The sequence below is a fragment of the Coregonus lavaretus genome (genome assembly GCF_964263955.1).
Source record: "Coregonus lavaretus genome assembly, chromosome: 21".
In the NCBI taxonomy this organism is placed as follows: domain Eukaryota; kingdom Metazoa; phylum Chordata; class Actinopteri; order Salmoniformes; family Salmonidae; genus Coregonus; species Coregonus lavaretus.
In genome coordinates, this window is record NC_140008.1 from 23,736,646 (window position 1) to 23,762,629 (window position 25,984).

At 43.5% G+C, this 25,984-nt stretch overlaps 2 protein-coding genes across 3 annotated transcripts in view; one reads left to right on the forward strand and one right to left on the reverse strand.

The window, feature by feature from the left end:
• LOC311149091 (guanine nucleotide exchange factor DBS-like) overlaps positions 1-25,984 on the forward strand; it is a 64,140-nt gene that overhangs the window by 7,734 nt on the left and 30,422 nt on the right. Inside the window, exons 2-15 of the mRNA XM_084186202.1 lie at positions 611-694; positions 3,066-3,180; positions 6,174-6,264; positions 6,612-6,731; positions 8,873-8,989; positions 9,080-9,229; positions 9,719-9,843; positions 9,995-10,109; positions 10,438-10,557; positions 10,744-10,935; positions 11,373-11,564; positions 11,676-11,862; positions 12,673-12,779; positions 13,264-13,352. Coding sequence (XP_084042328.1) covers positions 611-694; positions 3,066-3,180; positions 6,174-6,264; positions 6,612-6,731; positions 8,873-8,989; positions 9,080-9,229; positions 9,719-9,843; positions 9,995-10,109; positions 10,438-10,557; positions 10,744-10,935; positions 11,373-11,564; positions 11,676-11,862; positions 12,673-12,779; positions 13,264-13,352 — 1,804 coding nt within the window. The remainder of the gene's footprint in view (positions 1-610; positions 695-3,065; positions 3,181-6,173; positions 6,265-6,611; positions 6,732-8,872; positions 8,990-9,079; positions 9,230-9,718; positions 9,844-9,994; positions 10,110-10,437; positions 10,558-10,743; positions 10,936-11,372; positions 11,565-11,675; positions 11,863-12,672; positions 12,780-13,263; positions 13,353-25,984) is intronic.
• LOC311149090 (lactosylceramide 1,3-N-acetyl-beta-D-glucosaminyltransferase A-like) lies at positions 14,235-25,389 on the reverse strand. Of its 2 annotated transcripts, XM_084186200.1 has the most exons (3): positions 25,160-25,389; positions 15,043-16,432; positions 14,235-14,577 (listed from the first exon to the last, which is right to left on the reverse strand). In XM_084186200.1, the coding sequence occupies exons 2-3, from the start codon at positions 16,117-16,119 to the stop codon at positions 14,503-14,505; spliced, it is 1,152 nt and encodes a 383-aa protein (XP_084042326.1). In that variant the 5' UTR covers positions 16,120-16,432; positions 25,160-25,389; the 3' UTR covers positions 14,235-14,502. The 2 variants fall into 2 exon arrangements, with proteins under 2 accessions (XP_084042326.1, XP_084042327.1); XM_084186201.1 differs by lacking the exons at positions 14,235-14,577; positions 25,160-25,389 and having other exon boundaries at positions 14,629-16,394.

The window sequence follows — 25,984 nt, forward strand, 5'->3', positions numbered from 1 at the left end:
AGCTTCATCAACCCTCCTTCCCCTCCTCCCCTCCAAGCATCCAGAATAACTACTAAGTCTTACAGGAACAACACAATGAAAGGATGATCTGTGTGAAAGGGGGATACTGTTGCTACCACAGCTTGTAATGGAAATCTAACAAAGGCACACAAAGCTCATCTGCATTCACAGCTAAAGGTCTTGACTGCGAGGGGCAGCGTTACACATGGAGACCACTGTTTGAGAGAGAACAGACACTGTGGAAAGGTCCAGATCCGAGCCTTGGCCTTGCCCTCATTTTCCACAGATCATACTGAGCTGACTAGTCAGACATGTAGATCACAGAAGGTTGGGGGCACCTTAATTGGGGAGGAAGGGCTCGTGGTAATGGCTGGAGCGGAATGAATGGAATGGTATCAAATGCATTAAACACATGGTTTGATGCCATTCCATTTGCTCCGTTCCAGCCACCACTGATGTAGATGGATTGTCCACCGATGATGACTGGGCCAGGGTATGGCCTCGGGGCTTGATTAGTTGGGACACATTGTACGCTAGTGTTTTAATAATACTGCTCTCTCTATGATATTGTGATCTCTGACTGGAGGCGTTCTCTTGTTTCCCTCCCCAGATGAGATCATGCAGCAAGAGATCAGGCCCCTGCTGGCCGTCAACATCATAGAGCAGCTGCACCGGCAGTTTGCCCTGCTCTCAGGTATGTAGCTAGGGGCTCTGTCTCCTCTCCTTAATCCTGCTTCCCTCACACACAGACAGGCAGAGTCATCACTGTATTTCATTGTAACGTTATCAGTTAAAAGGTCATTTCCAGTGTTGACCTTAAATCATGATTGAGTTATGACCAGACTTGAACCTTTTAAGACTACTGATCGATAGGAGTTCCTCTTAATTACTTCCTGTCCCAGAGGTCACAGGAGGTTGGTGGCACCCTAATTGGGGAGAACGGGCTTGTGGTAATGACTGGAACGGAAATAGTGGAATACATCAAACACATGGTTTCTATGTGTTTGATGCCATTCCATTTGCTCCGTTCCGGCCATTATTATGAGCGGCCTCCTGTGACAGAGGTCTGATCTGCTCCATGACAATAACGGCATTATCACATTACACCATGAACCATTTCCTGCCAGGATGTCTTCTTCTCTCTGACTATATTCACAAGCTTTGTTCAGAGTGCCTGAAATGGCCACTTTTGGGATCTGGAAGTAGTGAATGTGTACGTACATACGTACAGTGTACATGCATGCATGCATGCATGCATGCATGCATGCATGCATGCATGCATGCATACAGTACTGTATAGTCTTATTAACACGTATGTGAGAACATTGAGTCCCCTATATCATATCTGTATGCTCACAGATCACCCAGAAGACTCTCTCAAACATTTTCCATCTCTGCGTTATTTCCATCATAACCTTCTTGGAGCACAAATAAATGAGTCTTAATCTCCTGCCATATCCATATTTGAGTTACTGGAGACATAGAAGTGACAGAGGTGTAGAGCCTAAGCTGGGACAATAACAGAGGGAGTTGTGGGTAGTTATTGGGCGGGACGTCCACACCAAAGCCTCTGGCTCCACAGGGATTGTTTCCATTCCTTCCCACCCATGTCAAACCACCAGGGGTTGGCCTGCTGCGCTCCTGCCAAGCTGATGCCTCAGTCTAAAAACCCTGGCTCAGAAAAGCTAGCTTTCAGACTAATGTAATTTAACTGTGGAAAAAACACTGTTTTATGACCTACACCGTAAGCCGGTTTTCATTCTTAATGGGTCTGTCAGTGGTCTCCATTATTTTTCGCAAAATGGTGATGCTGATATCTGACAGGGTCACAAACAAAGTTTTCCTCCAATATTACTTTCAGGCAGTACTCCTGCCCTACTTACCTTATACCTGAAGAGGTGGTGCTGAGTGGAGTTTTCCAGGCAGCGCTGTATTTTCTAACTCTGATTATTATCTGATGTAGTGTTGATGTCAGTGAGAGAAGTAGACAACAGAAGCCCTGACATATGTAAGGATCTCATGTGCTGGCAGGTATGGATTCTTCTGCCATCAGCAGGTAATTGGATGTGTCTGGCTGGGAGGACTGATAGGTGAGGTGTCACCCTGTGGAATGGATGGCAGGCGAGATGGCACAGGAAATTAACAACATGCTGCTTTTAGCACAAAGACAGTGACAACGTTGGAGATTGGGAGGAGGGTGTTATGCTTGTCTGTGTGATTGGTTAAAAAAAATTAACCGAGCGAGAGAAGGGAGAGGCGGAGAAGTTAGTCAATGCGTGTTGAAAGTAAAGAGCTACCGTTACCTCACCACTAATATCAAAGGCAATGCTTCTTGACATGCTCCTCAAGAATGAGAGTAATGTATCAAAATAATGCTGGTGCCCAGACACAAGGGCCTTAAGTAGAAAATCAGACTGCCTCGGACAAATGAAGGCAGAGCACAAAGATACAATGTACAGCAGTTCCCCTCTGTCATCCTAAACTGAACTGTTTTGACGTTGAGAAGAATTCACCCTAAATAATAAGGACCACCCCTATTCCCCGATCTCCACTCATGAATGCAAGCACTGGGGGCATGATGACGAGTGAGAAGGAACACCTTGCTGCTCCACTATGCTTTGTCATAGTGATACACTTGTACTGATCAATCTCTCATTGTAGAGATATAGGATCATGGATTGTAATATGGCTGCTTCTGATTGCTTCATTTGTTTCAGGATTTAATAAGAAACATTTTCAACATTTTCACTATCAAACTTGTTAAGTTGCATGTTTCAAATAATTAAATAATGACTTAATTGTCAAAAGATTATCACATATCAAACATTGGCAAGCTAACAATGCTGACATTATTTAACCCAATGCCACCACCTTGTGGTTCGTTAGTAGAAATATAACTTTTCTATTGACGTCATCACCAATAATATCTGTAACAGCCGAATGTAGGATTGCATCCAATTAAATGTTTATTTGCCTGTAGATGTCTGGTATAAATAAATGAATGAATGAATGTAACAAAATGTACACATTTATAACAACCTATTGTTTTACTTCTCTATGTGCAGGAGGAAGAGGGAAAGATGGCGCCCCAATCATCACCTTCCCTGAGTACTCAGGCTTCGGCGACCTCGTAGTGGAGGACTTCCAGAATGTTGTAACATATCTGACCAGTATCCCCAGGTATAGTAGGAGCAATGCATTTAAAGCTTTCTTTCCAACCATGCATATTCTCCCATGGTTATGCAGTTCAGATCAATACAGCACTTTTGGTGCACTTTATTTTCCCACAGTGGAGAACAGAGGCTTAGTGTAATGCTACCAGTGCTTAATTTGTAAATTGGGAGAGCGGGGTGATCTGGGGGGCTCTGAGATACCGGAACGCATACAAAAAAATCACTGTTATAATAAAGTAGTGCATGCATTATCATAGCTTTTGTGTACTGGCATAGAGCAGTAGAGTAGAAGGGCTTGCTGAAGTTGCACACGTTGGTCAATTTTTTTGTAGCCTAGGGTCCGGGATTTTTTTTACCTTTTTATAAACGTATTTCATGCAATCCTACATCATTTTAGATGACTGGAGACTTTAGCAGAATCTTTTTTAATACCTCCCAAATGATCGAAATGACATGCTACGTTAACACTGAGAATCTGAGATCAATAAAAACGACCTCGTCTTGAATCCATCAATAGCCTAGGCCTAGGTGTGTGGAGACACACATATTGTACAATTAGAGGAAGAAATTATAGTCATAAAAATGCTTTCCAGTTTCACTGACTGACCCAATGGTGCAGAGCTCACTCACCAGCGATGGCCTATGCGCTCGTGCCAAAAATGTATCTCTCTTGTTTGACTTGGTAAAACAATGCTGTTTGCTCAATAGGGCTATTTGGAAGTTGATAACCTTATTTTTTTTATTTTATTTAACCTTTATTTAACTAAGCAAGTCAGTTAAGAACAAATTCTTATTTACAATGACGGCCTACACCGGCCAAACCCGGACGACGCTGGGCCAATTGTGCGCCGCCCTATGGGACTCCCAATCACGGCCGGTTGTGATACAGCCTGGAATCAAACCACGGGGTCTGTAGTGACGCCTCAAGCACTTAGATGCAGTGCCTTAGACCGCTGCGCCACTCGGGAGCCTACAGACAGATTAGAGCTCTCTTCACAGCAGGATCCATTTGCTTTACAACCTGGGTTTTACCGCGATTGTAGGCATATTTTAAATATTGGGAAAGGCCTGTTTTGGTTGCATGCTGTTCACTAACAGATTTGCCTCGCATTCCTGACTGTAGGCATGCCTTGTGATTGGGCAGCACACAATCCACAGTTAGGCACTTAAAAAAAATAACATAAGCTATTGATCCTCTGTGGCTAAAGTATAGGCCTACTCCTGGTGTAGTATTCTGAATTGTTTCATTTATTTATGATCAGACAGGAGTAATTCTATAACTTTGGCAAATGTAGCCTATTTCAATTTATCACGGGTGCTGCAGCACCTCCAGCGCCCTTCCCGCAGCTATTACATTTACATTTACGTCATTTAGCAGATGCTCTTATCCAGAGCGACTTACAGTTAGTGAGTGCATACATTTTTTTTTCTTCTTCATACTGCCCCCCCCCCCCCCGTGGGAATCGAACCCACAACCAACTGAGCTACATCCCTGCCAGCCATTCCCTCCCCTACCCTGGGCCAATTGTGCACCGCCCCATGGGTCTCCCGGTCACAGCCGGCTACGACAGAGCAATGCGATGCAGTGCCTTAGACCACTGCGCCACTCGGGAGTCATGATTCAATAAGAAAATAAATGATGAAGTGCAACGCTGAAGAAATGAGAGTTGCAGGCTCATGTCTATCAGAGCAGAGAGAGACCACAGCAATGGCCACGCGTTGGTCTATATAGGCTACACTGTTGCCAAACCATAAACCCAGGCTGGCACAACACAAATACATTCTTAGAATATCAGGCATGTTTTCACATTACGGTTTTTAATGGGCAGAATAATTACAGAGGAGTCAACTTGAACTAACTCAGATTGCTTTTATTATAATTTTTACATTGCAAACAGTGGAGAAAATAAATTCAAGCCACGAGAGGTACCGGATCCTGGCAAATGGGTTCTGGAACGAAACAGACCAGAAATGAGAGATGCCGGATCCTGTTCTGGCAGGATCCGGCTCAAATTAAGCACTGAATGCTACTGTATATTTGATCATGGCAGGTCAAAGAGTGATGCTTCTAGCAGCACAGTGATGCAATGCTTTTAAAGACTGTGGCTTGAAGAAAGACATTGGTTTACAGACGTAGTAATGCACTGGGCACACCACATCATTTCAACTTGGATAATTGGGTAATATTTGGTTGAGAGGTTGATCAGTGAGATTAAAACCCAGTGGTGGAAAAAGTACTCAATTGCCATACTTGAGTAAAAGTAAAGATACCTTAATAGAAAATGACTCTAGTAAAAGTGAAAGTCACCCAGTAAAATATTACTTGAGTAAAAGTCTCTAAAAGTATTTGGTTTTAAATATATTTAAGTATCAAAAGTAAAAGTATAAATCATTTCAAATTGCTTATATTAAGCAAACCAGACAGCACAACTTTCATGTTTTTTTAATGTACGGATAGCAAGGGTCACACTACATTATGCAGACATAATTTACTATCGAAGCATTTATGTTTAGTGAGTCTGCCAGATCATAAGCAGTAGGGATGACCAAGGATGTTCTCTTGATAAGTGCGTGAATTGGACCATTTTCCTGTCCTGCTAAGCATTCAAAATGTAACGAGTACTTTTGGGTGTCAGGGAAAATGCTCAGTTGAGTAGGAATTATATTAGGCCAGATAACACATTAAGATGTTAGACATGAGCAACTTCATTCACCCTTTTGTCAGGGTAACATATTGAGAATGTTAATGACCCTCACTTAAAACCTCTTCCCTGTAAAAGACCCCAAACATTACACAAGTCTACACAGCTCCTCTAACACTGTTAACTATAATGGCCTGGTTCAAAGAGTGCTGAAGTGATTTTGTGTAAACTCTGTTTAAACTGTACAGAGACGGAGCACAGCAGTGTACTGTAGTGCCCTCTTGGATATGTCTTGTGACTGCATGCTTGGATAGCTTCACCTACCACATGTGTTTATTTCCATCTTTCCTTTGTCTAGTTTGGACGCGGCCAGCATCGGTTTCGTTATAATCATCGACCGCAGGCGGGACAAATGGAGCTCAGTGAAGGCTTCGTTGACGCGGATAGCGGTATGAATATGTCCATCTTTCACTTCAAACAGGGCTTTTATCTCTTGCCTGGTTATCCAGTCTATTGAAGTCAAACTCAGAGAGGAGTTTAAGCACAAACAGAGGAGTTGGCCACACCACAGACAGAATGGGCCCAAGCAATTTTATCTCAGCATCATGTAACATTGTAAAATATAATTGCGACCAATGCTCCTATATCAGGAAGTCTTGTAAAAAGCAAATCATTTTTTGGTATAATCTACTGCAAATTCTTGAGATGTTCAATTGAAAGTAAGCGCAGAGCAAAGCTCCCTCCACACAAAGCTATGAGATGGTATGAAGCTGTGTTTTGTACCTGTGCCCACTAGGGGGCATTTCCAGGGAACCTCCAGCTGGTGTTGGTGCTAAGGCCCTCCCGCTTCTTCCAGAGGGCCATCGCTGACATTGGCATTAAGCTGCACCGGGATGACTTTAAAATGAAGGTACCGGTAAGAATGCTTCGCTACCACTCACCCTTTCCAACTCGTAGATCGTCTTAGAAAACTTTCCTCTGTGTCTGTGTGTGAGATAGTGATTGACCTGATGTCATGTGGCGTGTTGCATGGGAGTGTGATGTTCAACTGTAAACTAACTGCTAGAACAATGACTGTACTCACTGCCTGTTTTGCTGGTTTATGGAAAGCTGTAGAATGTGACAACATGTACAGTACCAGTCAAAAGTTTGGACATCTACTCATTCAAGGGTTTTTCTTTATTTTACAATTTTTTACATTGTCGAATAATAGTGAAGACATCCAAACTTCAAATAGCCACCCTTTGCCTTGATGGCAGCTTTGCACACTCTTGGCATTCTCTCAACCAGCTTCACCTGGAATACTTTTCCAACAGTCTTGAAGGAGTTCCCACATATGCTGAGCACTTGTTGGCTGCTTTTCTTTCACTCTGCCGTCTGACTTGTCCCAAACCATCTCAATTGGGTTGAGGTCAGGGGATTGTGGAGGCCAGGTCATCTGATGCAGCACTCCATCACTCTCCTTCTTGGTAAAATAGCCCTTACACAGCCTGGAGGTGTGTTGGGTCATTATCCTGTTGAAAAACAAATGATAGTCCCACTAAGCCCAAACCAGATGGGATGGCGTATCACTGCAGAATGCTGTGGTAGCCATGCTGGTTAAGTGTGCCTTGAATTCTAAATAAATCACAGACAGTGTCACCAGCAAAGCACCCCCACACCATAACACATCCTCCTCCTCCAAGCTTTACGGTGGGAACTACACATGCGGAGATCATCCATTCACCCACACTGCGTCTAACAAAGACATGGCGGTTTGAACCAAAAATCTCAAATTTGGACTCCAGACCAAAGGACAAATTTCCACCTGTCTAATGTCCATTGCTCGTGTTTCTTGGCCCAAGCAGGTCTCTTCTTCTTATTGGTGTCCTTTTAGTAGTGGTTTCTTTGCAGCAATTCGACCATGAAGGCCTGATTCACACATTCCCCTATGAACAGTTGATGTTGAGATGTCTGTTACTTGAACTCTGTGAAGCATTTATTTGGGCTGCAATTTCTGAGGCTGGTAACTCTAATGAACTTATCCTCTGCAGCAGATGTAACTCTGGGTCTTCCATTCCTGTGGCGGTCCTCATGAGAGCTAGTTTCATCATAGCGCTTGATGGTTTTTGCGACTACACATGAAGAAAAGTTATTGAAATGTTCAGTATTGACTGACCTTCATGTCTTAAAGTAATGATGGACTGTCATTTCCCTTTGCTTATTTGAGCTGTTCTTGCCATAATATGGACTTGGTCTTTTACCAAATAGGGCTATCTTCTGTATACCCCCCCCACCTTGTCACAACACAACTGATTGGCTCAAACGTGTTAAGAAGGAAAGAAATTCCACAAATTAACTTTTAAGAAGGCACACCTGTTAATTGAAATGCATTCCAGGTGACTACCTCATGAAGCTGGTTGCGATAATGCCAAGAGTGTGCAAAGCTGTCATTTACATTTACATTTTAGTCATTTAGCAGACATCAAGGCCAAGGGTGGCAATTTGAAGAATCTCAAATATAAAATATATTTTGATTTGTTTAACACTTATTTGGTTACTACATGATTCCATATGTGTTATTTCATAGTTTTGATGTCTTCACTATTATTCTACAATGTAAAACATTGTTAAAATAAAGAATAACCCTTGAATGAGTAGGTGTGTCAACTTTTGACTGGTAGTATACATATATTTCCCTTACTTCATAATCTTTTTGGTGAAGGCCAATTCTCCTGCATTATGCCCAGACACCTACAGTATACTGTAACTGTACACATTTTCGAAGATAAAAGTTGCAAAACCTCCTCAGACTCCTCACCCACCTTGTGTGTGTGTGTGTGTGTGTGTGCGCGCCATCATTACTCAAGTGTTGTATAATTCAAGTCAAGACATCTGGTGATGAACTGGAAATAGAGAACTGGAATAAATCAAACACCACAGAAGCCTGTATTAACATTATGCCATGATAATTATTGTCTAACCCTGAAAATAGATGAGAAAACCCAGACTGATAATGCAGAAGATGCCCTAACGTCTATAACACACAGCAATGTATGTGCATTTGTTTCACTACAGATTGTGATGCTCAACTCCCTGTCTGACTTGCATGGCTACGTGGATAAGGGCCAGCTAACATGTGATCTTGGTGGGAACCTGGAGTACTGTCACAGCCAGTGGATCCACCGCCGGACAGTGAGTTACCATGACATTGGCCTTTGACCATACAGCAGTTATTTTCTGGATTCACTGGAAACAATACAAAGTGTGTGTTTTTGCTGTCAGGCCATTGAGAACTTTGCTGTGACTGTGAAGACCACGGCCCAAATGCTGCAGAAGTTTGGTACAGACCTGGCAGAGACGGAGCTGCCCAATGATGTGCAGTGCACCAAAGACCTACTAACTACTCACACTGAGAAGCACGACAAACTCAGGGTAGGGCTCTGCTTCAGCATCAACATAATACCACTGAACCTGGCTTCCTACAATAGTTCACTTGTACTCATGGCTAGCAATGGGTTCTATCATAGCCTGTGGCAAAGTAGTTTAACCACAAGCACCAATGACCTAGATAACAATCAGAGTATTCTATGTCCAAACCAGACTGCTGATCTGGAGCATATATTTAAGCAATAAGGCCAGAGGAGGTGAGGTATATGGCCAATATACCACAGCTAAGGGCTGTTCTTATGCAGGACACAACGCAGAATGCCTGGAGACAGCCCTTAGCCGTGGTAGATTGGCCATATACCACAAACCCCTGAGGTGCCTTATTGCTATTATAAACTGGTTACCAGTAAAAATAAATGTTTTGTCATACCCATGGTATACGGTCTGATATACCACGGCGTTCAGCCAATCAGCATTCAGGGCTTGAACCACCCGGTTTATAGTGGTATTTAATTAATTATTTCATTTTGACAGGATGAACAGAAATTAGCGATGAAACAGGGAACCACTCTATTGGGCTGTATCAAAGAGCAGGCTGCCAAGTCTGAGAACCACAAACTAAACCCAGACGAGATGGAGAACCACACCACAGTGGAAAGGTTGGTTACTGGAGATGGAAGCTCCTAATAAAATCATTTGTATGTGTTCAGTTCACAAATGATTTAAATGATAGAATTTCTCACTAAAAGTATATTCCAGAGGTGGATAAAGATGCTGCATATGATGTCATATGTCCATGTTGTATTTCAGGTTGTTGGCCCAGCTAGATGAGACAGAGAACGCTTTTGAACAGTTCTGGTCTAAACATCACCTCAAACTGGAGCAGTGCCTACAGTTACGCCATTTTGAGCATGACTTCCGAGAGGTACGTATGTTACTGTGACAGAGTCCCTGTCTGCTGACTGCTGTGGTCAGCAGGTTTAGCTTAATCACGTTAACAAAGAAAGCTGGACAGAACACAGCCTGGCTATTTGTGTTCCCCCAGAGAGAGCAATTACAAGTAGCCATTACAATGTAATACTTTGTCCAAAAATAGTTGCTTACCCTTCACTTTTCTCAGTTTTAATTACACATGCTTTTTTATGTTTGCAACTTCACGCTTACAGTATATAATGCTTCCTCTCAAGCCTATGTGTTTGGAAATACTGTACATACGTCCTTAACCTCCTGCTCTCTCTGTGTCCACTCCCCAGGTGAAAGTGTCATTGGACAGTCTGATGGTGACTCTAACAGCCCTGTCAGACATTGGGGACTGTGTCACCCGGGTAGAGATGTTACTGAAGGACCTCAAGACCTTAGAGGAGAAGGCTCAGGTCAGCCCAGTCCCATAACAAACGTTATATGAGATGTAACATCTAAACCTTACAGTACAAAGCACAGTGTATCCACTATGTCTGTCTTAGCACATGTTCATCAGCCTTTGATTAAATTGAATGTGAGTCTAACATGGATGTGGTCATGTGAGATGAATGGCTCTCTGACTGTTGTGTGCGTGTCAGGAGTCGTTAGAGAAGGCCCAGCTCCATGCCCTACACGGGGACCAGCTGATTCAGAGCAACCACTATTCTGTGGACTCCATACGGCCCAAGTGTGTGGAGCTTCGACGCATCTGTGACGACTTCACCAACGAGGCTAAGAAAAAATACGACATCCTCTCCAAATCACGGCAAATACACAAAGGCATGGACAAGGTGGGTTACATAGGAGGCTCCTCATCTCTATATTGCTGTCAGAAAAGGCAATGTCCTCTTGGAGAGATTGTTTGCATTATTATACACATAATTTACACATTATCTCATAAATTCAAATAACTTTCACAAAGTTTCCCTCTTCCGTCTAGGTCAGTGGTATTTAAACTCTTTCAGCGAAGCAATAAATACATTTACTCAATCAAATTGTATTTTTCAAATGATCTTTCTCAAAAACACTTGTACAGTATATTGTCACATACAATAATCAGTACTCGTATTTTATGGTTCCTAAACAACTATACATGCCATGTATAACGTTAGTGGTTCAAAATATACAATAGTGCCATTTAAATGAGCCAAGATATACTACTGATATGGAGCCTAGACAGTACCTACTGTAGTTGTTTATTCGTTCATGTGTTCTCTGGTGGTTGCAGGTGAACCAGTGGTGTGAGTCGGGGGTGTACCTGCTGGCCTCTCAGGCAGTGGACAAGTGCCAGTCCCAGGAAGGGGCTGAGGCAGCCCTGCAGGACATTGAGAAGTTCCTGGAGACTGCCAAGGAGAATCAACTGAGTGAACTCAAGAACATCCACAACCAGTATGAGCTAGTCCTCAACGCTGAAGTCAAGGTATGTGCAGTGCTCCCTTAATTCACTAATGGAATCCTAATTCCTGGAGTTGTCAGCCTACGGAAGAACAATGGTCCTATTTGTTGACCCCTGGTGTGTGCTTTCCATCAGGCCAATGTACAAAAGGCTCTAAAGAGGCTGGACGATGTACAGGAGATGTTTGAGAAGAGACAGGTCAGTCTGAAGAAGCTGTCAGCCAAACAGACCCGGCCCGTCCAGCCTGTGGCCCCCCGGCCTGAGTCCTCTCCTAAACGGCCTGCGCCTCCCAAAACACCCAGGACCACCGGCCCTGCCCCTGGTAAGTCTCCCCCATAGAGATAGTTAAAGGGCTCAACTTGGATGTAGCCCCCTTTATCATGGGGATTTCCATTGAGAGCTTCCACCATTTTAAAGTAGTCAACTGGGTGGGGATTCCTATGGGTTGGGAGCTATCAGCCAATGATCAGAGCATTGTCTTCTTCAAATTGGGTGCTATGGTGTGTAAATTAATTTAAGCTCTATCAATGACATCTAATGGTCACAGTAAATGAAGGACAATATTTGGTTGAGCACTTCAGCACTCCAGGTGGGGGTAAATCACCAATACTAGCTTTACACTTTTTTTCAAACACAAAATAAGAAGAAAACTGACTACTTTAAAATGGAGATAGCCTCAATGGAGCTGCTCATTCTGTCACAGACGGCATAATGGCACAAATACAAAGTTGAGACCTCTTTCCATCTGTATGGTCTCCACCCACTTGACCTAACCACAAACTTTACCTGCCTGCAATACAAGATCATAGTAGAAACATAGTCTGTACTTTACTTTCCAGGAAGCAAAGTAATTTTCTAGTTTAAGACAATGTATGTGTTTAAAACCTTACAACCTGAGGCTTGTAAAGGAAGTCTATTGTATTCACTGCGGTAATCTACCTATGACAGGAAGAGGACATAGCTTTGGGCCAGGGCCTCCTGCCGTTGTTCCACACAGAGAGAATGGCAAAACGACTGATGTTTCAACCAGGATCCCTAGATGTCTCTATGCCTTTATGTCAAACATTCCGTTTTAATTTTTTTAACTTTCTCTTTCTTCCTTTTCCCATCCCTGTTCTGCAACCATTTCTAGCGCTCAGTCGAAGGATCTCTGAGAACTCTAGTGCCACAAAGCAGCCCACGGAGGCTGAGCTCGCAAAAAGGAAGAATGTAAGCCGCAAAGTCAAAGGGAGCCTCAAGGTAGGATCTATGGACATCTCTAGACAATTGAACCTGAAATGGTTCAGCCTCATCTACAACAACAACAACAACAGTCTTATTTTTTGTTGGCTAGCCACTGGTCCATTTGTATGACAGTGTTCCGCCAAATCCTCTTCTATAATTCATCAGAACATAACTCTTGGTCAATGGTAGTCTGGGAGAAGTCGTCATGGGGGTGTCCAGTTTCACCATCTTCTGTTTCATGCCTTTCCCAACTGAACCCTGCGGGGATGAGAAACCCTAGTTTCAAATCAATTATACACCTTTTGCCCTGACCACATCACGTCTGTCTGATAAATAGGAATAATGTGCCATACTAGTCATGCATGATAAGCCTGTCATCTTATCTAAATGTTAGCACTATGACCATGAGGCTGACGTTTGAAAGGAAATAGGGGCCTCCAAGGAATGTGTCACCCTTTCACCTGTCCATGACTGCATCAATGTGTGTTTGTGTCCCCAGATTGAGGTAATGCATGAGGCGAGCCAGGGAGGCTCCAGCCACGTCCTGGTGACGAACGAGACCGAGGAGAGTCTTTCAAACAGACGGAGGTAAATGGCTCTTTCTGTTCTCTGCCCATAGTCTTTCACGTCATCTTTTACTCTCTTTCATGTTTCTCTCTGCTCTTTTCCAAAACAACTGCATACGCACACTGTTGCTAGTGATGTGGTTTATGACATTTACAAGGGACTACTATTTCCTCAACCATTAGCTAGTGTTAGGGGAAGAAACTTTGAAATAGGTCAAAGAAAGAGAGTGAATATTGAAAGGCGAGGTTAGGAGAGCATAGCACACACAGCACAGCCGTCTGAAGAAAGGGTTTGTAGAGATGACCAAGAGAGACTTTTATTGAGGCAAAGCCTGCCGGCTGACTGTTAGCACCCAGGTGACCACGAACTGTATGACTGCTGTGTGGAATGTCTCCTGCTCTAATTTCAGCCTGCACAGTACCTGCTGATATAGAGCATACTAATAAGTTGATTAATACTAATAAGTTGATTAATCACATTATTTATCTTGTCTTTGTTATAACTGTTACGGGTTCGTAGGAGTGTACTCCCTGTTGCATGCGTACAATCTCTGACTCAACAGACAGTTTTATATTCGGTAACCACTTTTGAGGTTTGAGGTGGCTCAATCTTAAGAACAGGATGTGGCTGAAAGCCGGAAATAAAATGGGCACATGAGGGGAATTATATTTGCACTCCCCTCCTCTGCCAAGCACAGGCATTACAAGCAGTCACTGTAGGCCATGTGTATTTCCATAAGATTGAACACGAGATTTTCATAAAACACATATTGTCCCTGACAACGTCTCTTTTAGAGCATAAAGTAGCAACAGGTAAAAAACGCAATATATAAAGGAAGGACAGAGTTTGGGAAACCCCTGCTGCAGGCTAGGGCCCCTAGAGATCCATACTGAATCCACATTGTCACTGCCAGTCATTGATTTCTTTATTACACATGCCAGATTTATAATTGTAGCGAATGTTAAAGACCCTTAGCAAACAGTGTCAAGTGCTTTTATGTTTGAAGGTTAGTTTGCAGTTAACTTCACTCCACCGCTAAAGGGCCCAGTGAATTCCTGTCTGCAGAGTCACTAAATGCTGTATGTTACCTTATTGGGGGCCCCAGACTGTAGGACGGGGAGAGATGGGGGAGCAGAGTTCATATGGAATGATTTAGTGAGCAGGATGTAGTTTAAAGCAAATTGTGTTTGCTCCTGGTTTGCAGCCTGACGTGAAACCCGGGAATGGGGAAGAAATGGCATTGGCTCTATAGAGATAAGAGGGAAGGTAAAATTAGTATGATACAGATGGTACACTTTCAACCAGTTTAATTCAATGAGCAATAGAAAACTGAATAAAAAGCCTAATGTCTGCTAGCAACTCTGAACAGAATTTCCTCTTGAGACTGTGAGGTAATTTATTCAAATTATTCTTCCCTTACGACTTCATGCAGCCAGCCAAAATGTTCCTCAATGCAGCCAAGAACATTAACAGTCTGTTTACCATCACACAATTAATTAGCTAAAACACAAAGTACAACTGCAGTATCCATCCATCAAGCCAAGGCAGGAGTGGTGATATATGCTCAAGAACATGGCTTTGGTCTTTATTTAGAAAATGATACCAGCTGCGGACACTGAAATATAAAAAGAAAATGCCTTACAGTACACTATGAAAATGCCGCCTTGCATGGGTAGGTATTGAAATAGTAAGGTTTACAGAGAAACATTACTTTCACTGCTGTGCAGTACAGCTTTCCCACCAAGCCAGAGGAAATATAATGAATCTGTGGGTCCGTGGCTGCCTTCCACAGGTACCGGACATCTGCCACATGTCCGTGAGAGGTGATCATCTTATCATAGATGCAGGGGTGATAGGGGGCCTTCCCTTCCCCTGAAAAGTAAACATGTTCCTGGGGAGACACCCCCATGGCGTTGGCACAAATGCCCATGAACACATCGTCAATGTACAGCGAGGCATTGAGGGACAGAGTGGCCTGGTAGATTTTGGTAGCTACGTCCCCTGAGACAACGTACCCTGCCCCCGCTGTGTAGTCTGGGTAAGAGGGCCACTGGTACATCTCATAAGGCACGTAGTACTTGCTGTCCTTCCGGCGGTTAGGGGGGGCTCCCCTATGCACGTGGCCCACCCAGAGGTCCCGGGCCCCCTGCCGGATCAGGCTCCGCAGGTAGTGCACCAGGTTGGGCATGTGGACAAAGATGTCGTCGTCGGCTGACATGAGGAATCGTGCTTGGCTGCAGTAGGTGTGGCTCCAGCGGAACTGCAGCAGCAGTTTGATGGTGAGGTTGTGAAAGGTGTCGACAAAGTCCTGCTGGACCAGGTCCCCATAGACCTGGTCTTCCCCCAGCAGCCCCCTCTGTACATGGCCCCTCTGTTGGGGGTTGGGGTGGACCCCCAGGGCAAACACCACCCTCACAGTGGCCCCCAACTCCCTCTGGGTGTAGGTCTCATTCCCCCAGGTGGCCCTGATGGCCAGCCTCCTCTCCAGGTTCTCTGGGGAAGATTTGACGAACAGCAGCAGCAGCACTTCATTGCTGTCACACTTGTCATGGTGGTTGATGAGGTACGGGAAGTTGCTCTGGCTCTCAGCCTCCTGCTGGCGGATGCCAAAGCTCTCGTTGATGAAGTCGTAGCTGTTGACCAGATAGCGGTAGGAGTAGGACTTCATGTGGCTCACCACATGGTGGTCCAGCTGCTCCCAGCACACCATCAACACGGACAGGACAAAGCACGTCGTCACCAGCTGCACACATTGACATTTTCTGATCCTTCTGAAATTCAAAAACATTCTTCAAACCTTCCTGCCCTCACCCCCTCTTTTCTATCTTTTTGTCAAGTCCAATAGGTTGTTGTGTTTGACAGGCTGCTACTTTCACAATGGTTCCAAATGATTTGGGAGTGTCTGAGTTCCATCATATTTGCCCAACTGGAGACATGGGCTCCTCAGAGAAATGTTGGTCTTCAGTTCAATTTCATCTCCTCCCGACACCTCTCCCGTCTTCTCTTTACTGTGACTGTATTGTTGAGACGATCATGTCACTAGTCATCGCTGTTTTGTTATCAGTGTCCACACAGTCACAAAACATTCCACATCATAGGATCTGAAAGGAGAAAGACAAAAATCTGAACATATTGCACCAACAGGAAATGCATTTGAAATTGTGAGTCAATATTATGTTGATTCATTCTGAGGATGTGAATGAAACAGTCAGTAGATGTGTTTGATCCAGCGTGCCGTCTAAACCAGGGTTAGTACTTTTGAAGTTATTCCAACTGTGCTAGAGTGCGAATACCGCGGGGCAACATCAATCAAGCGCGCTTATTCTGTCCAACATGGAGCGAGGCATCCATCCTCACATCCCCAAGGTAGGCTACCCAAACAGCAACAACAACCGTGGGTCGAGCAATCGCATTTAGTCCACAATGGGTGGACAGTCCAAATGCAATATTGATTGTAGGACTATAAATACAGACTGGTAATGTGGCTTTTCAATCAGCCTACTCACCGGGGTGAAAGAACGACAGTAAGGCTGAAGGCGAAATTATAACTTTTCTCATATTCCAACGATTCCAAACAAAAGAAGCAAAGCTGTCAAAACGCGTATGTTCAGAGCTCCCTACAAAAGAGAAGCGTTGCAGCTCGCAATTGAATTTGTGTAACCTAGGGATGGGCAACTCCAGTCCTCTGGGCCCGAAGGCCGGACTTTTCCCCAATCCCTAGCAAACACAGCTGATTAAACTAATTGCATTCTAAACCGAATATCATTATCATTACAGCTGATTAAACTAATTGCATTCTAAACCGAATATCATTATCATTGGAGTCAGGTGTGTTAGCTGGGACTGGGGCAAAAGTGTGACACCAATCAAGCCCCCGAGGACTGGAGTTGCCTATTCCTGGTGTAGCCAGTGCTGTACTGCACCGCCGTAGCTCTACGGTGTGTGTGATTTGATTGAGACTGAAGACTTCGGAGATCAGAGTTTGTATGAAACCGTATTTGTAGAGCACAAATATGTTCTGCCAAATGTTGCTTCTCTGTCTCCTGAGTAAAAAAAATTAATAATAATAATACGTTGAAGACATTTAGCAAATCCAATCAGTTTTCCACGTTGATTCAACGTCATCACATTACATTTTTTTGTTAAAATGACATTGAAACAACGTTGATTCAACCAGTTTTTGCCCAATGGGATATAGGCCTATTGCTGAGGAAAATTACACTCAACAAAAATATAAAAGCAACATGTAAAGTGTTGGTCCCATGTTTCATGAGCTGAAATAAAAGATACCAGAAATTTTCCATATGCACAAAAAGCATATTTATCAAATTTTGTGCACAAATTTGTTTATATCCCTGTTAGTGAGCATTCATCCTTTGCCAAGATAATCCATCCACCTGACAGGTGTGGCATATCAGGAAGCTGATTAAACAGCATGATCATTACACAGGTGCACCTTGTGCTGAGGACAATAAAAGGCCACTAAAATGTGCAGTTTTGTCACACAACACAATACCACAGATGTCTGAAGTTTTGAGGGAGCGCGCAATTGGCATGCTGACTCCAGGATTGTCCACCAGAGCTGTTGCCAGATAATTTAATGTTAATTTCTCTACCATAACGTTGTTTCAGAGAATTTGGCAGTACATCCAACTGGCCTCACAACCGAAGACCATGTGTATGGCATCGTGTGGGCAAGCGGTTTGCTGATAACGTTGTGAATAGAGCGCCCCATGGTGTTGTAGGGGTTATGGTATGGGCAGGCATAAGCTACGGACAACAAACATAATTTTATTTTATTTATGGCAATTTGAATGCACAAAAATACAGTGATGAGGTCCTGATTTTAAATTTGTTTTAAGGTATCTGTGACCAACAGATGCATATCTGTATTCCCAGTCATGTGAACTCCATAGATTAGGGCCTAATTAATTTATTTCAATTGACTGATTTCCTCATATGAACTGTTTTATTTTATTTATTTTTTATTTCACCTTTATTTAACCAGGTAAACCAGTTGAGAACAAGTTCTCATTTACAACTGCGACCTGGCCAAGATAAAGCAAAGCAGTGCGATAAAAACAACAACACAGAGTTACATATGGGGTAAAACAAAACAAAGTCAAAAATACAACAGAAATACATATAATATACAGTGTGTGCAAATTTAGCAAGTTATGGAGGTAAGGCAATAAAATAGGCTATAGTGCAAAATAATTACAATTAGTATTAACACTGGAATGATAGATGTGCAAGAGATGATGTGCAAATAGAGATACTGGGGTACAAATGAGCAAAATAAATAACAATATAGGGATGAGGTAGTTGGGCGGGCTAATTTCAGATGGGCTGTGTACAGGTGCAGTGATCGGTAAGGTGCTCTGACAACTGATGCTTAAAGTTAGTGAGGGAGATAAGTGTCTCCAGCTTCAGAGATTTTTGCAATTTGTTCCAGTCATTGGCAGCAGAGAACTGGAAGGAATTGCGGCCAAAGGAGGTGTTGGCTTTGGGGATGACCAGTGAGATATACCCGCTGGAGCGCAGACTACGGGTGGGTGTTGCTATGGTGACCAATGAGCTAAGATAAGGCGGGGATTTGCCTAGCAGTGATTTATAGATGGCCTGGAGCCAGTGGGTTTGGCGACGAATATGTAGTGAGGACCAGCCAACAAGAGCGTACAGGTCACAGTGGTGGGTATTATATGGGGCTTTGGAGACAAAACGGATGGCACTGTGATAGACTACATCCAATTTGCTGAGTAGAGTGTTGGAGGCTATTTTGTAAATGACATCGCCGAAGTCAAGGATCGGTAGGATAGTCCGTTTTACGAGGGCATGTTTGGCAGCATGAGTGAAGGAGGCTTTGTTGCGAAATAGGAAACCGATTCTAGATTTAACTTTGGATTGGAGATTCTTAATGTGAGTCTGGAAGGAGAGTTTACAGTCTAACCAGACACCTAGATATTTGTAGTTGTCCACATACTCTAGGTCAGACCCGTCGAGAGTAGTGATTCTAGTCGGGTGGGCGGGTGCAAGCAGCGTTCGGTTGAAGAGCATGCATTTAGTTTTACTAGTGTTTAAGAGCAGTTGGAGGCTACTGGAGGAGTGTTGTATGGAATTGAAGCTCGTTTGGAGGTTTGTTAACACAGTGTCCAATGAAGGGCCAGATGTATACAAAATGGTGTCGTCTGCGTAGAGGTGGATCTGAGAGTCACCAGCAGCAAGAGCGACGTCATTGATATACACAGAGAAAAGAGTCGGCCCAAGAATTGAACCCTGTGGCACCCCCATAGAGACTGCCATAGGTCCAGACAACAGGCCCTCCGATTTGACACATTGAACTCTATCTGAGAAGTAGTTGGTGAACCAGGCGAGGCAGTCATTTGAGAAACCAAGGCTATTTAGTCTGCCAATAAGAATGCGGTGGTTGACAGTCGAAAGCCTTGGCCAGGTCAATGAAAACTGCTGCACAGTACTCTCTATTATCGATCGCGGTTATAATATCATTTAGGACCTTGAGCGTGGCTGAAGTGCACCCATGACCAGCTCGGAAACCGGATTGCATAGCGGAGAAGGTACGGTGGGATTCGAAATGGTCAGTGATCTGTTTGTTGACTTGGCTTTCAAAAACTTTTGAAAGGCAGGGCAGGATGGATATGGGTCTGTAACAGTTTGGATCTAGAGTGTCACCCCCTTTGAAGAGGGGGATGACCGCGGCAGCTTTCCAATCTCTGGGGATCTCAGACGTTACGAAAGAGAGGTTGAACAGGCTAGTAATAGGGGTTGCGACAATTTCGGCGGCTAGTTTTAGAAAGAAAGGGTCCAGATTGTCTAGCCCAGATGATTTGTAGGGGTCCAGATTTTGCAGCTCTTTTAGAACATCAGCTGTCTGGATTTGTGTGAAGGAGAAGCGGGGGGGGGCATGGGCAAGTTGCAGCGGAGGGTGCAGAGCTGGTGGCCGGGGTAGTGGAAAGCATGGCCAGCCGTAGCAAAATGCTTGTTGAAATTCTCGATTATTGTAGATTTATCGGTGGTGATAGTGTTTCCTAGCCTCAGTGCAGTGGGCAGCTGGGAGGAAGTGCTCTTATTTTCCATGGACTTTACAGTGTTACATTGTTGCATGTTGCGTTTATATTTTTGTTCAGTATATTATATTTCCTCCTTGCCTTTTATTCATTTTCTGACTGTTGTTTTGCAACATACAACTGTTTCAGTAGAAGCAGATGATATGAAATACCTTGAAGTACTGTAGTAGGCAGTCTATTTGCTGCATACAATACAAGTATTACCTACAAGTGTTTCAGCATACAGGAAATGTCTGACCAATTTATGATAAGATCTGAAATGCTCTCTTCTCATGACACTTGTCAACTGTGACAGACTAATTTCAGACTTGGTAAATATGAACGTAGCAAAGTACAGAGAGTTCCTTGATGAAAACCTAATCCAGAGCGCTCAGGACCTCAGACTGGGGAGAAAGTTCACCTTCCAACAGGACAACGACCCTAAGCACACAGCCAAGACAACGCAGGAGTGGCTTCGGGATAAGTCTCTGAATGTCCTTGAGTGTCCCAGCCAGAGCCCGGACTTGAACCCGATCGAACATCTCTGGAGAGACCTGAAAATAGCTGTGCAGCAACGCTCCCCATCCAACCTGACAGAGCTTGAGCGGATCTGCAGAGAAGAATGGGAGAAACTCCCCAAATACAGGTGTGCCAAGCTTGTAGCGTCATACCCAAGAAGACTCGAGGCTGTAATCGCTGCCAAAGGTGCTTCAACAAAGTGCTGAGTAAAGGGTCTGAATACTTATGTAAATGTGATATTTAAGTTTTATTTTATCTGTATACATTTGCAAAAATTTCTAAAAACCTGTTTGTACTTTGTTATTATGGGGTATTATGTGTAGATTGATGAGGAAAATACAATTTAATCAATTTTAGAATAAGGCTGTAACGTGGAAAAAGTCTAGGGGTCTGAATACTTTCCGAATGCACTGTATCTGTTATTTATCCGTGCTTATAGTGCCTTAAGTATTCACACTCCTTGACATTTTCCACATTTTGTTGTTACAGCCTGGTTTTAAAATGTTTAGTCACTGACCTACACGCAATACCCCATAATGTCAAAGTGGAAGTATGTATTTTGACATTTTTACACATTAATTAAAAAGAAAATGCTGAAATGTCTTGAGTCAATAAGTATTCAACCCCTTTGTTATGGCAAGCCTAAATAAGTCACATAATAAGTTACAAGGACTCAGGATAAAAAAGAAACAGAATGGAGCTAAGCACAGGCAAAATCCTTGAGTAAAACCTGGTTCAGTCTGCTTTCCACCAGACACTGGGAGATAAATTCACCTTTCAGCAGGACAATAACCTAAAACAAATCTACACTGGAGTTGCTTACCAAGAAAACTGTTAATGTTCCTCAGTGGCCGAGTTACAGTTTTGACTTAAATCTACTTGAAAATCTATGGCAAAACCTAAAAATGGTTGTCTAGCAATGATCAACAACCAATTTGACAGAGCTTGAAGAATTTTGAAAAGAATAATTGGCAAATGTTGCACAATTCAGGTGTGGAAAGCTCTTACCCAGAAAGACTAACAGCTGTAATCGCTGCCAAAGATGCTTCTATAAACTATTGAGTCAGTGGTGTGAATGCTTATGTAAATGAGATATTTCTGTATTTAATTTAATACATTTCTAAAAACATGTTTTCACTTTGTCATTATGGGGTGTTGTGTGTAGATAGGTGATAAATCAATGTTATCCATTTTGAATTCAGGCTGTAACACAACAAAATGTGGAATAAGTCCAGTGGTATGAATACTTTCTGAAGGCACTCCATCCCGTTGTACTCTATCTACGAAAGGATGATGGCCTATTCAGTGTTTATCTGTCAGTCCATCCTCTGTAGGTGCTTGTTCACAGTGTGAAGTATCTTAACCCTCTCAATCGTGTAGCTGTAGTTGCCAAATCTTTTGTGAATGAACGCATAAGCCAACCCAGCGCAAGTTCAATAATGGAGGGGCTTTAAACTAACAGAGTGCATGGAATTGCTGATGTCTGTAAGAAACAGTCACCATGACAAAAAATATAATTACAGCAGCAGATTTAGGCAAACCAGTGGCTCACAACAATGAGCGGCCCTGACAGCATGCATCATTTAACCTTGTGTCAATACCACGATGGCTATCTATTCAACAATCCCAATGCAAATAACATTCAACTCCCAGTTAGAATTTCCTCCCATGTCTGGGTGTCACATATGAGTGTCAATAAGAGGTAGAAATACGATTGTTGTTTACTTTCTAGGTTATTGTAATCACACAAGGTTGCATTTGTTTGGTTGACATTTTAGGAATTGTGTATATTCCTGACCAAAACAACAAGAATATACACTATATATACAAAAGTATGTGGACACCCCGTCAAAGTAATGGATGTGGCTATTTCAGCCACACCCGTTGCTGACAGGTTTATAAAATCGAGCACACCGCCATGCAATCTCCATAGACAAACATTGGCTGTAGAATGGCCTTACTGAAGAGCTCAGTGACTTTCAACGTGGCACCGTTATATAGGATGCTACCTTTCCAACAAGTCAAATTTCTGCCCTGCTTGAGCTTTGCCGGTCAACTATAAGTGATGTTATCGTGAAGGGGAAATGACTAGGAGCAACAACGGCTCAGCCGCGAAGTGGTAGGCCACACAAGCTCACAGAATGGGACCGCCGAGTGCTGAAGTGCATAGCGGGTAAAAATCTCCTGTCCTCGGTTGCAACACTCGCTACCGTGTTCCAAACTGCCTCGGTAAGCAACATCAGCACAATAACTGTTTGTCGGGAGCTTTGTGAAATGGGTTTCCATGGCCGAGCAGCCGCACACAAGCCTAAGATCACCATGCTCAATGCCAAGCGTCGGCTGGAGTGGTGTAAAGCTCGCCACCATTGGACTCTGGAGCAGTAGAAACGTGTTCTCTGGAGTGATGAATCACGCTTCACCATCTGGTAGTCCGACTGACGAATCTGGGTTTGGCGGATGCCAAGAGAACGCTATGCATAGCACCAACTGTAAAGTTTGGTGGAGGAGGAATAATGGTCTTGGGCTGTTTTTCATGGTTTGGGCTAGGCCCCTTAGTTCCAGTGAAGGGAAATCTTAACGCTACAGCATACAATGACATTCTAGATGATTCTGTGCTTCCAACTTTGTGGCAACAATTTGAGGAAGGCCCATTCCTGTTTCAGCATGACAATGCCCCCGTGCACAAAGCGAGGTCCATACAGAAATGGTTTGTCGAGATTGGTGTGGAAGAACTTGACTGGCCTGCACAGAGCCCTGACCTCAACCCCATCAAACGCCTTTGGGATGAATTGGAACGCCTATTGTGAAGCCAAGCCTAATCGCCCAACATCAGTGCCCGACCTCACTAATGTTCTTGTGGCTGAATGGAAGCATGTCCCCGCAGCAATGTTCCAACATCTAGTGGAAAGCCTTCCCAGAAGAGTATAGGCTGTTATAACAGCAAAGGGGGGACCAACGCCATACTAATGCCCATGATTTTGGAATGAGATGTTCGACGAGCAGGTGTCCACATACTTTTGGTCATGTAGTGTATTTTCTCTCTCTCAAAACTAGTTTCAACAGAAGTTCACCATAGCGTTATTATAGGCTACAAAGTGTAATATATTTTAAATTATAGGGCAGGGGTTGGCAACATACGGCCGGCGGGCTGGATACGGCCCGAGAGCCCATTCAATCCGGACCGGGGGAGGATTTGAATTATTATTGTGTTCATTGCGGGGAGGGGGGAAATTATTATTTTGAAAAAAAGAAAAGAAAACTCCAGGCCAATCTTGAACATCTAAAACTATAACTTATTGCCCACCCCTACACTAGTGAAACATTCATCCCTACCAATGCAAACCTTTTCACTGATCAATGCCCTGGAAAGCCAACTGTCCCCATGCAGTTCCTTTTGAAAGGGGGAAGAATCTTTGAGCAAACCTCCCAGAATAGAAGTCCAATAATGTAAACACGAATGTGGTTTATTAATCATCAGCTCAACAGCATTGGTTTAGAGAATGCAGCAGACATAAAATAAAATATGCCATTTAGCAGACGCTTTTATCCAAAGCGACTTACAGTCATGCGTGCATACATTTTTGTGTATGGGTGGTCCCGGGGATCGAACCCACTACCTTGGCGTTACAAGCGCTGTGCTCTACCAGCTGAGCTACAGAGGACCACATCTATTGAGAAGTATAAAGCTACAGTTTTGTGGTAACTTTAGTTTTAAGTAAGTTCAGATAGTCATTAAAACACTTTTCTTGTGTAGTGAAAAGCCTCCACCCAAGAATTTTTTTAGCTACAAACCCACCACAATAGAATATTTAGATAAGAACACCTAAACAGAGTTCATTTTTTGTGTAAGCAGATGTTATCTCCAATGATTTTTTGAAATGACTTAAATTCCATATTGTTGAGTCGAAAGAAAATATTACATTCTGTTAGATTTCCTGTGTCTATTGTTTTAAAACCTACCAAGAGGGTTAGGTTCCAATTCCATAAAAGGGTGTTGGCCTTTCGCCCGTCATCCCAGCGCCGATTCCACCGTTAGCTGTTATCTCCCCACAGGCTATGCAGTGTGAATTCAGGAGTGTGACATGAGCATAGATTTGTTTTTAGCTTTCCACAGTCTGACTTTTCTTTCTCAAACCCTCAACTGAAAGTCGACACCTTTTTGCTTTGAGCAGCTTAAGTTACTATAAACAGTCTTTCAGCTAGAGCATACGATCCCCCCCCCCTCTCCTCTCCCGGATCACTTACCAGCCTGTGAGTTCCATCCACGTGTTGCTGGGAAAAGTACAGAAAACTACTCTCCCCTGCCTCCTCTTTTTCAGTAGATGAGCTCTCTCCTTCTCTCCTTCCCCCTCTCTCTTTCCCCTCTGTGTGTAAGGAGTGGCAGCAGCAGCTTCCAGCCGCCTGCCTGCCAGTGGTTTCCTGCTGCCTGAGCTGCTCTGTCTGTGCGTCTCTCCGCTGTGTGACTGTGAGAGACTGAGAGAGCAGAATGGGAGTGGGGGAGGAAACCGCTGGGCTAGAGGGGGAAAGCTCAGCCCCTGGACCTTCCCTCTCCCTGCCTGCCTCAGATGAGTCAGTCTATGATCCTCTCTGAGTTATGATCATATCCGTGAGGCCAATCAGCAGGAGTGAAGCTGGATCATATGCCAGAGTGCCAGAGCTTGGAATTTGTGTCATCTGAGTCGCATCAGCTACTACAAATTCTGCACAATAAAGGTAATTCAGTGTTCCCGAGGGTCACATTACCAAATAGTTTGCACAGGGGCAAACTCTGGCGCTGTCTTCTAGTACATGATATGTATACATTATTTGTTTTATATTGTTATATCATTGTTTTTCTGTTGGAGGAGGTTATCTTTGCTCCCTGACTTAATTCTTGGCACACAGAGGGCTGTAGAGATCGAAGCTATTTTATGCACTAATACCTTAGCTAGTGTTGCTGTAAGCAACATGAGGGAGGACGGCCAAGTATGTATCATTAAAATAAACACTCCACTAGGATGCTCAATGAAAATAATCTTTCTTAGGAGCACAAATAACAGGCTAGGCACATGACGTCATGGAACATTCCCC

Excerpts from the sequence above, each read along its gene's own strand:
- LOC311149090 (XM_084186200.1), bottom strand. The coding sequence starts at position 16,119 with ATGTTTTTGAATTTCAGAAGGATCAGAAAATGTCAATGTGTGCAGCTG. Across the intron at positions 14,578-15,042 it reads TGTACTGCACAGCAGTGAAA|AGCCAATGCCATTTCTTCCC; the intron begins GTAATGTTTCTC and ends TTATCTCTATAG.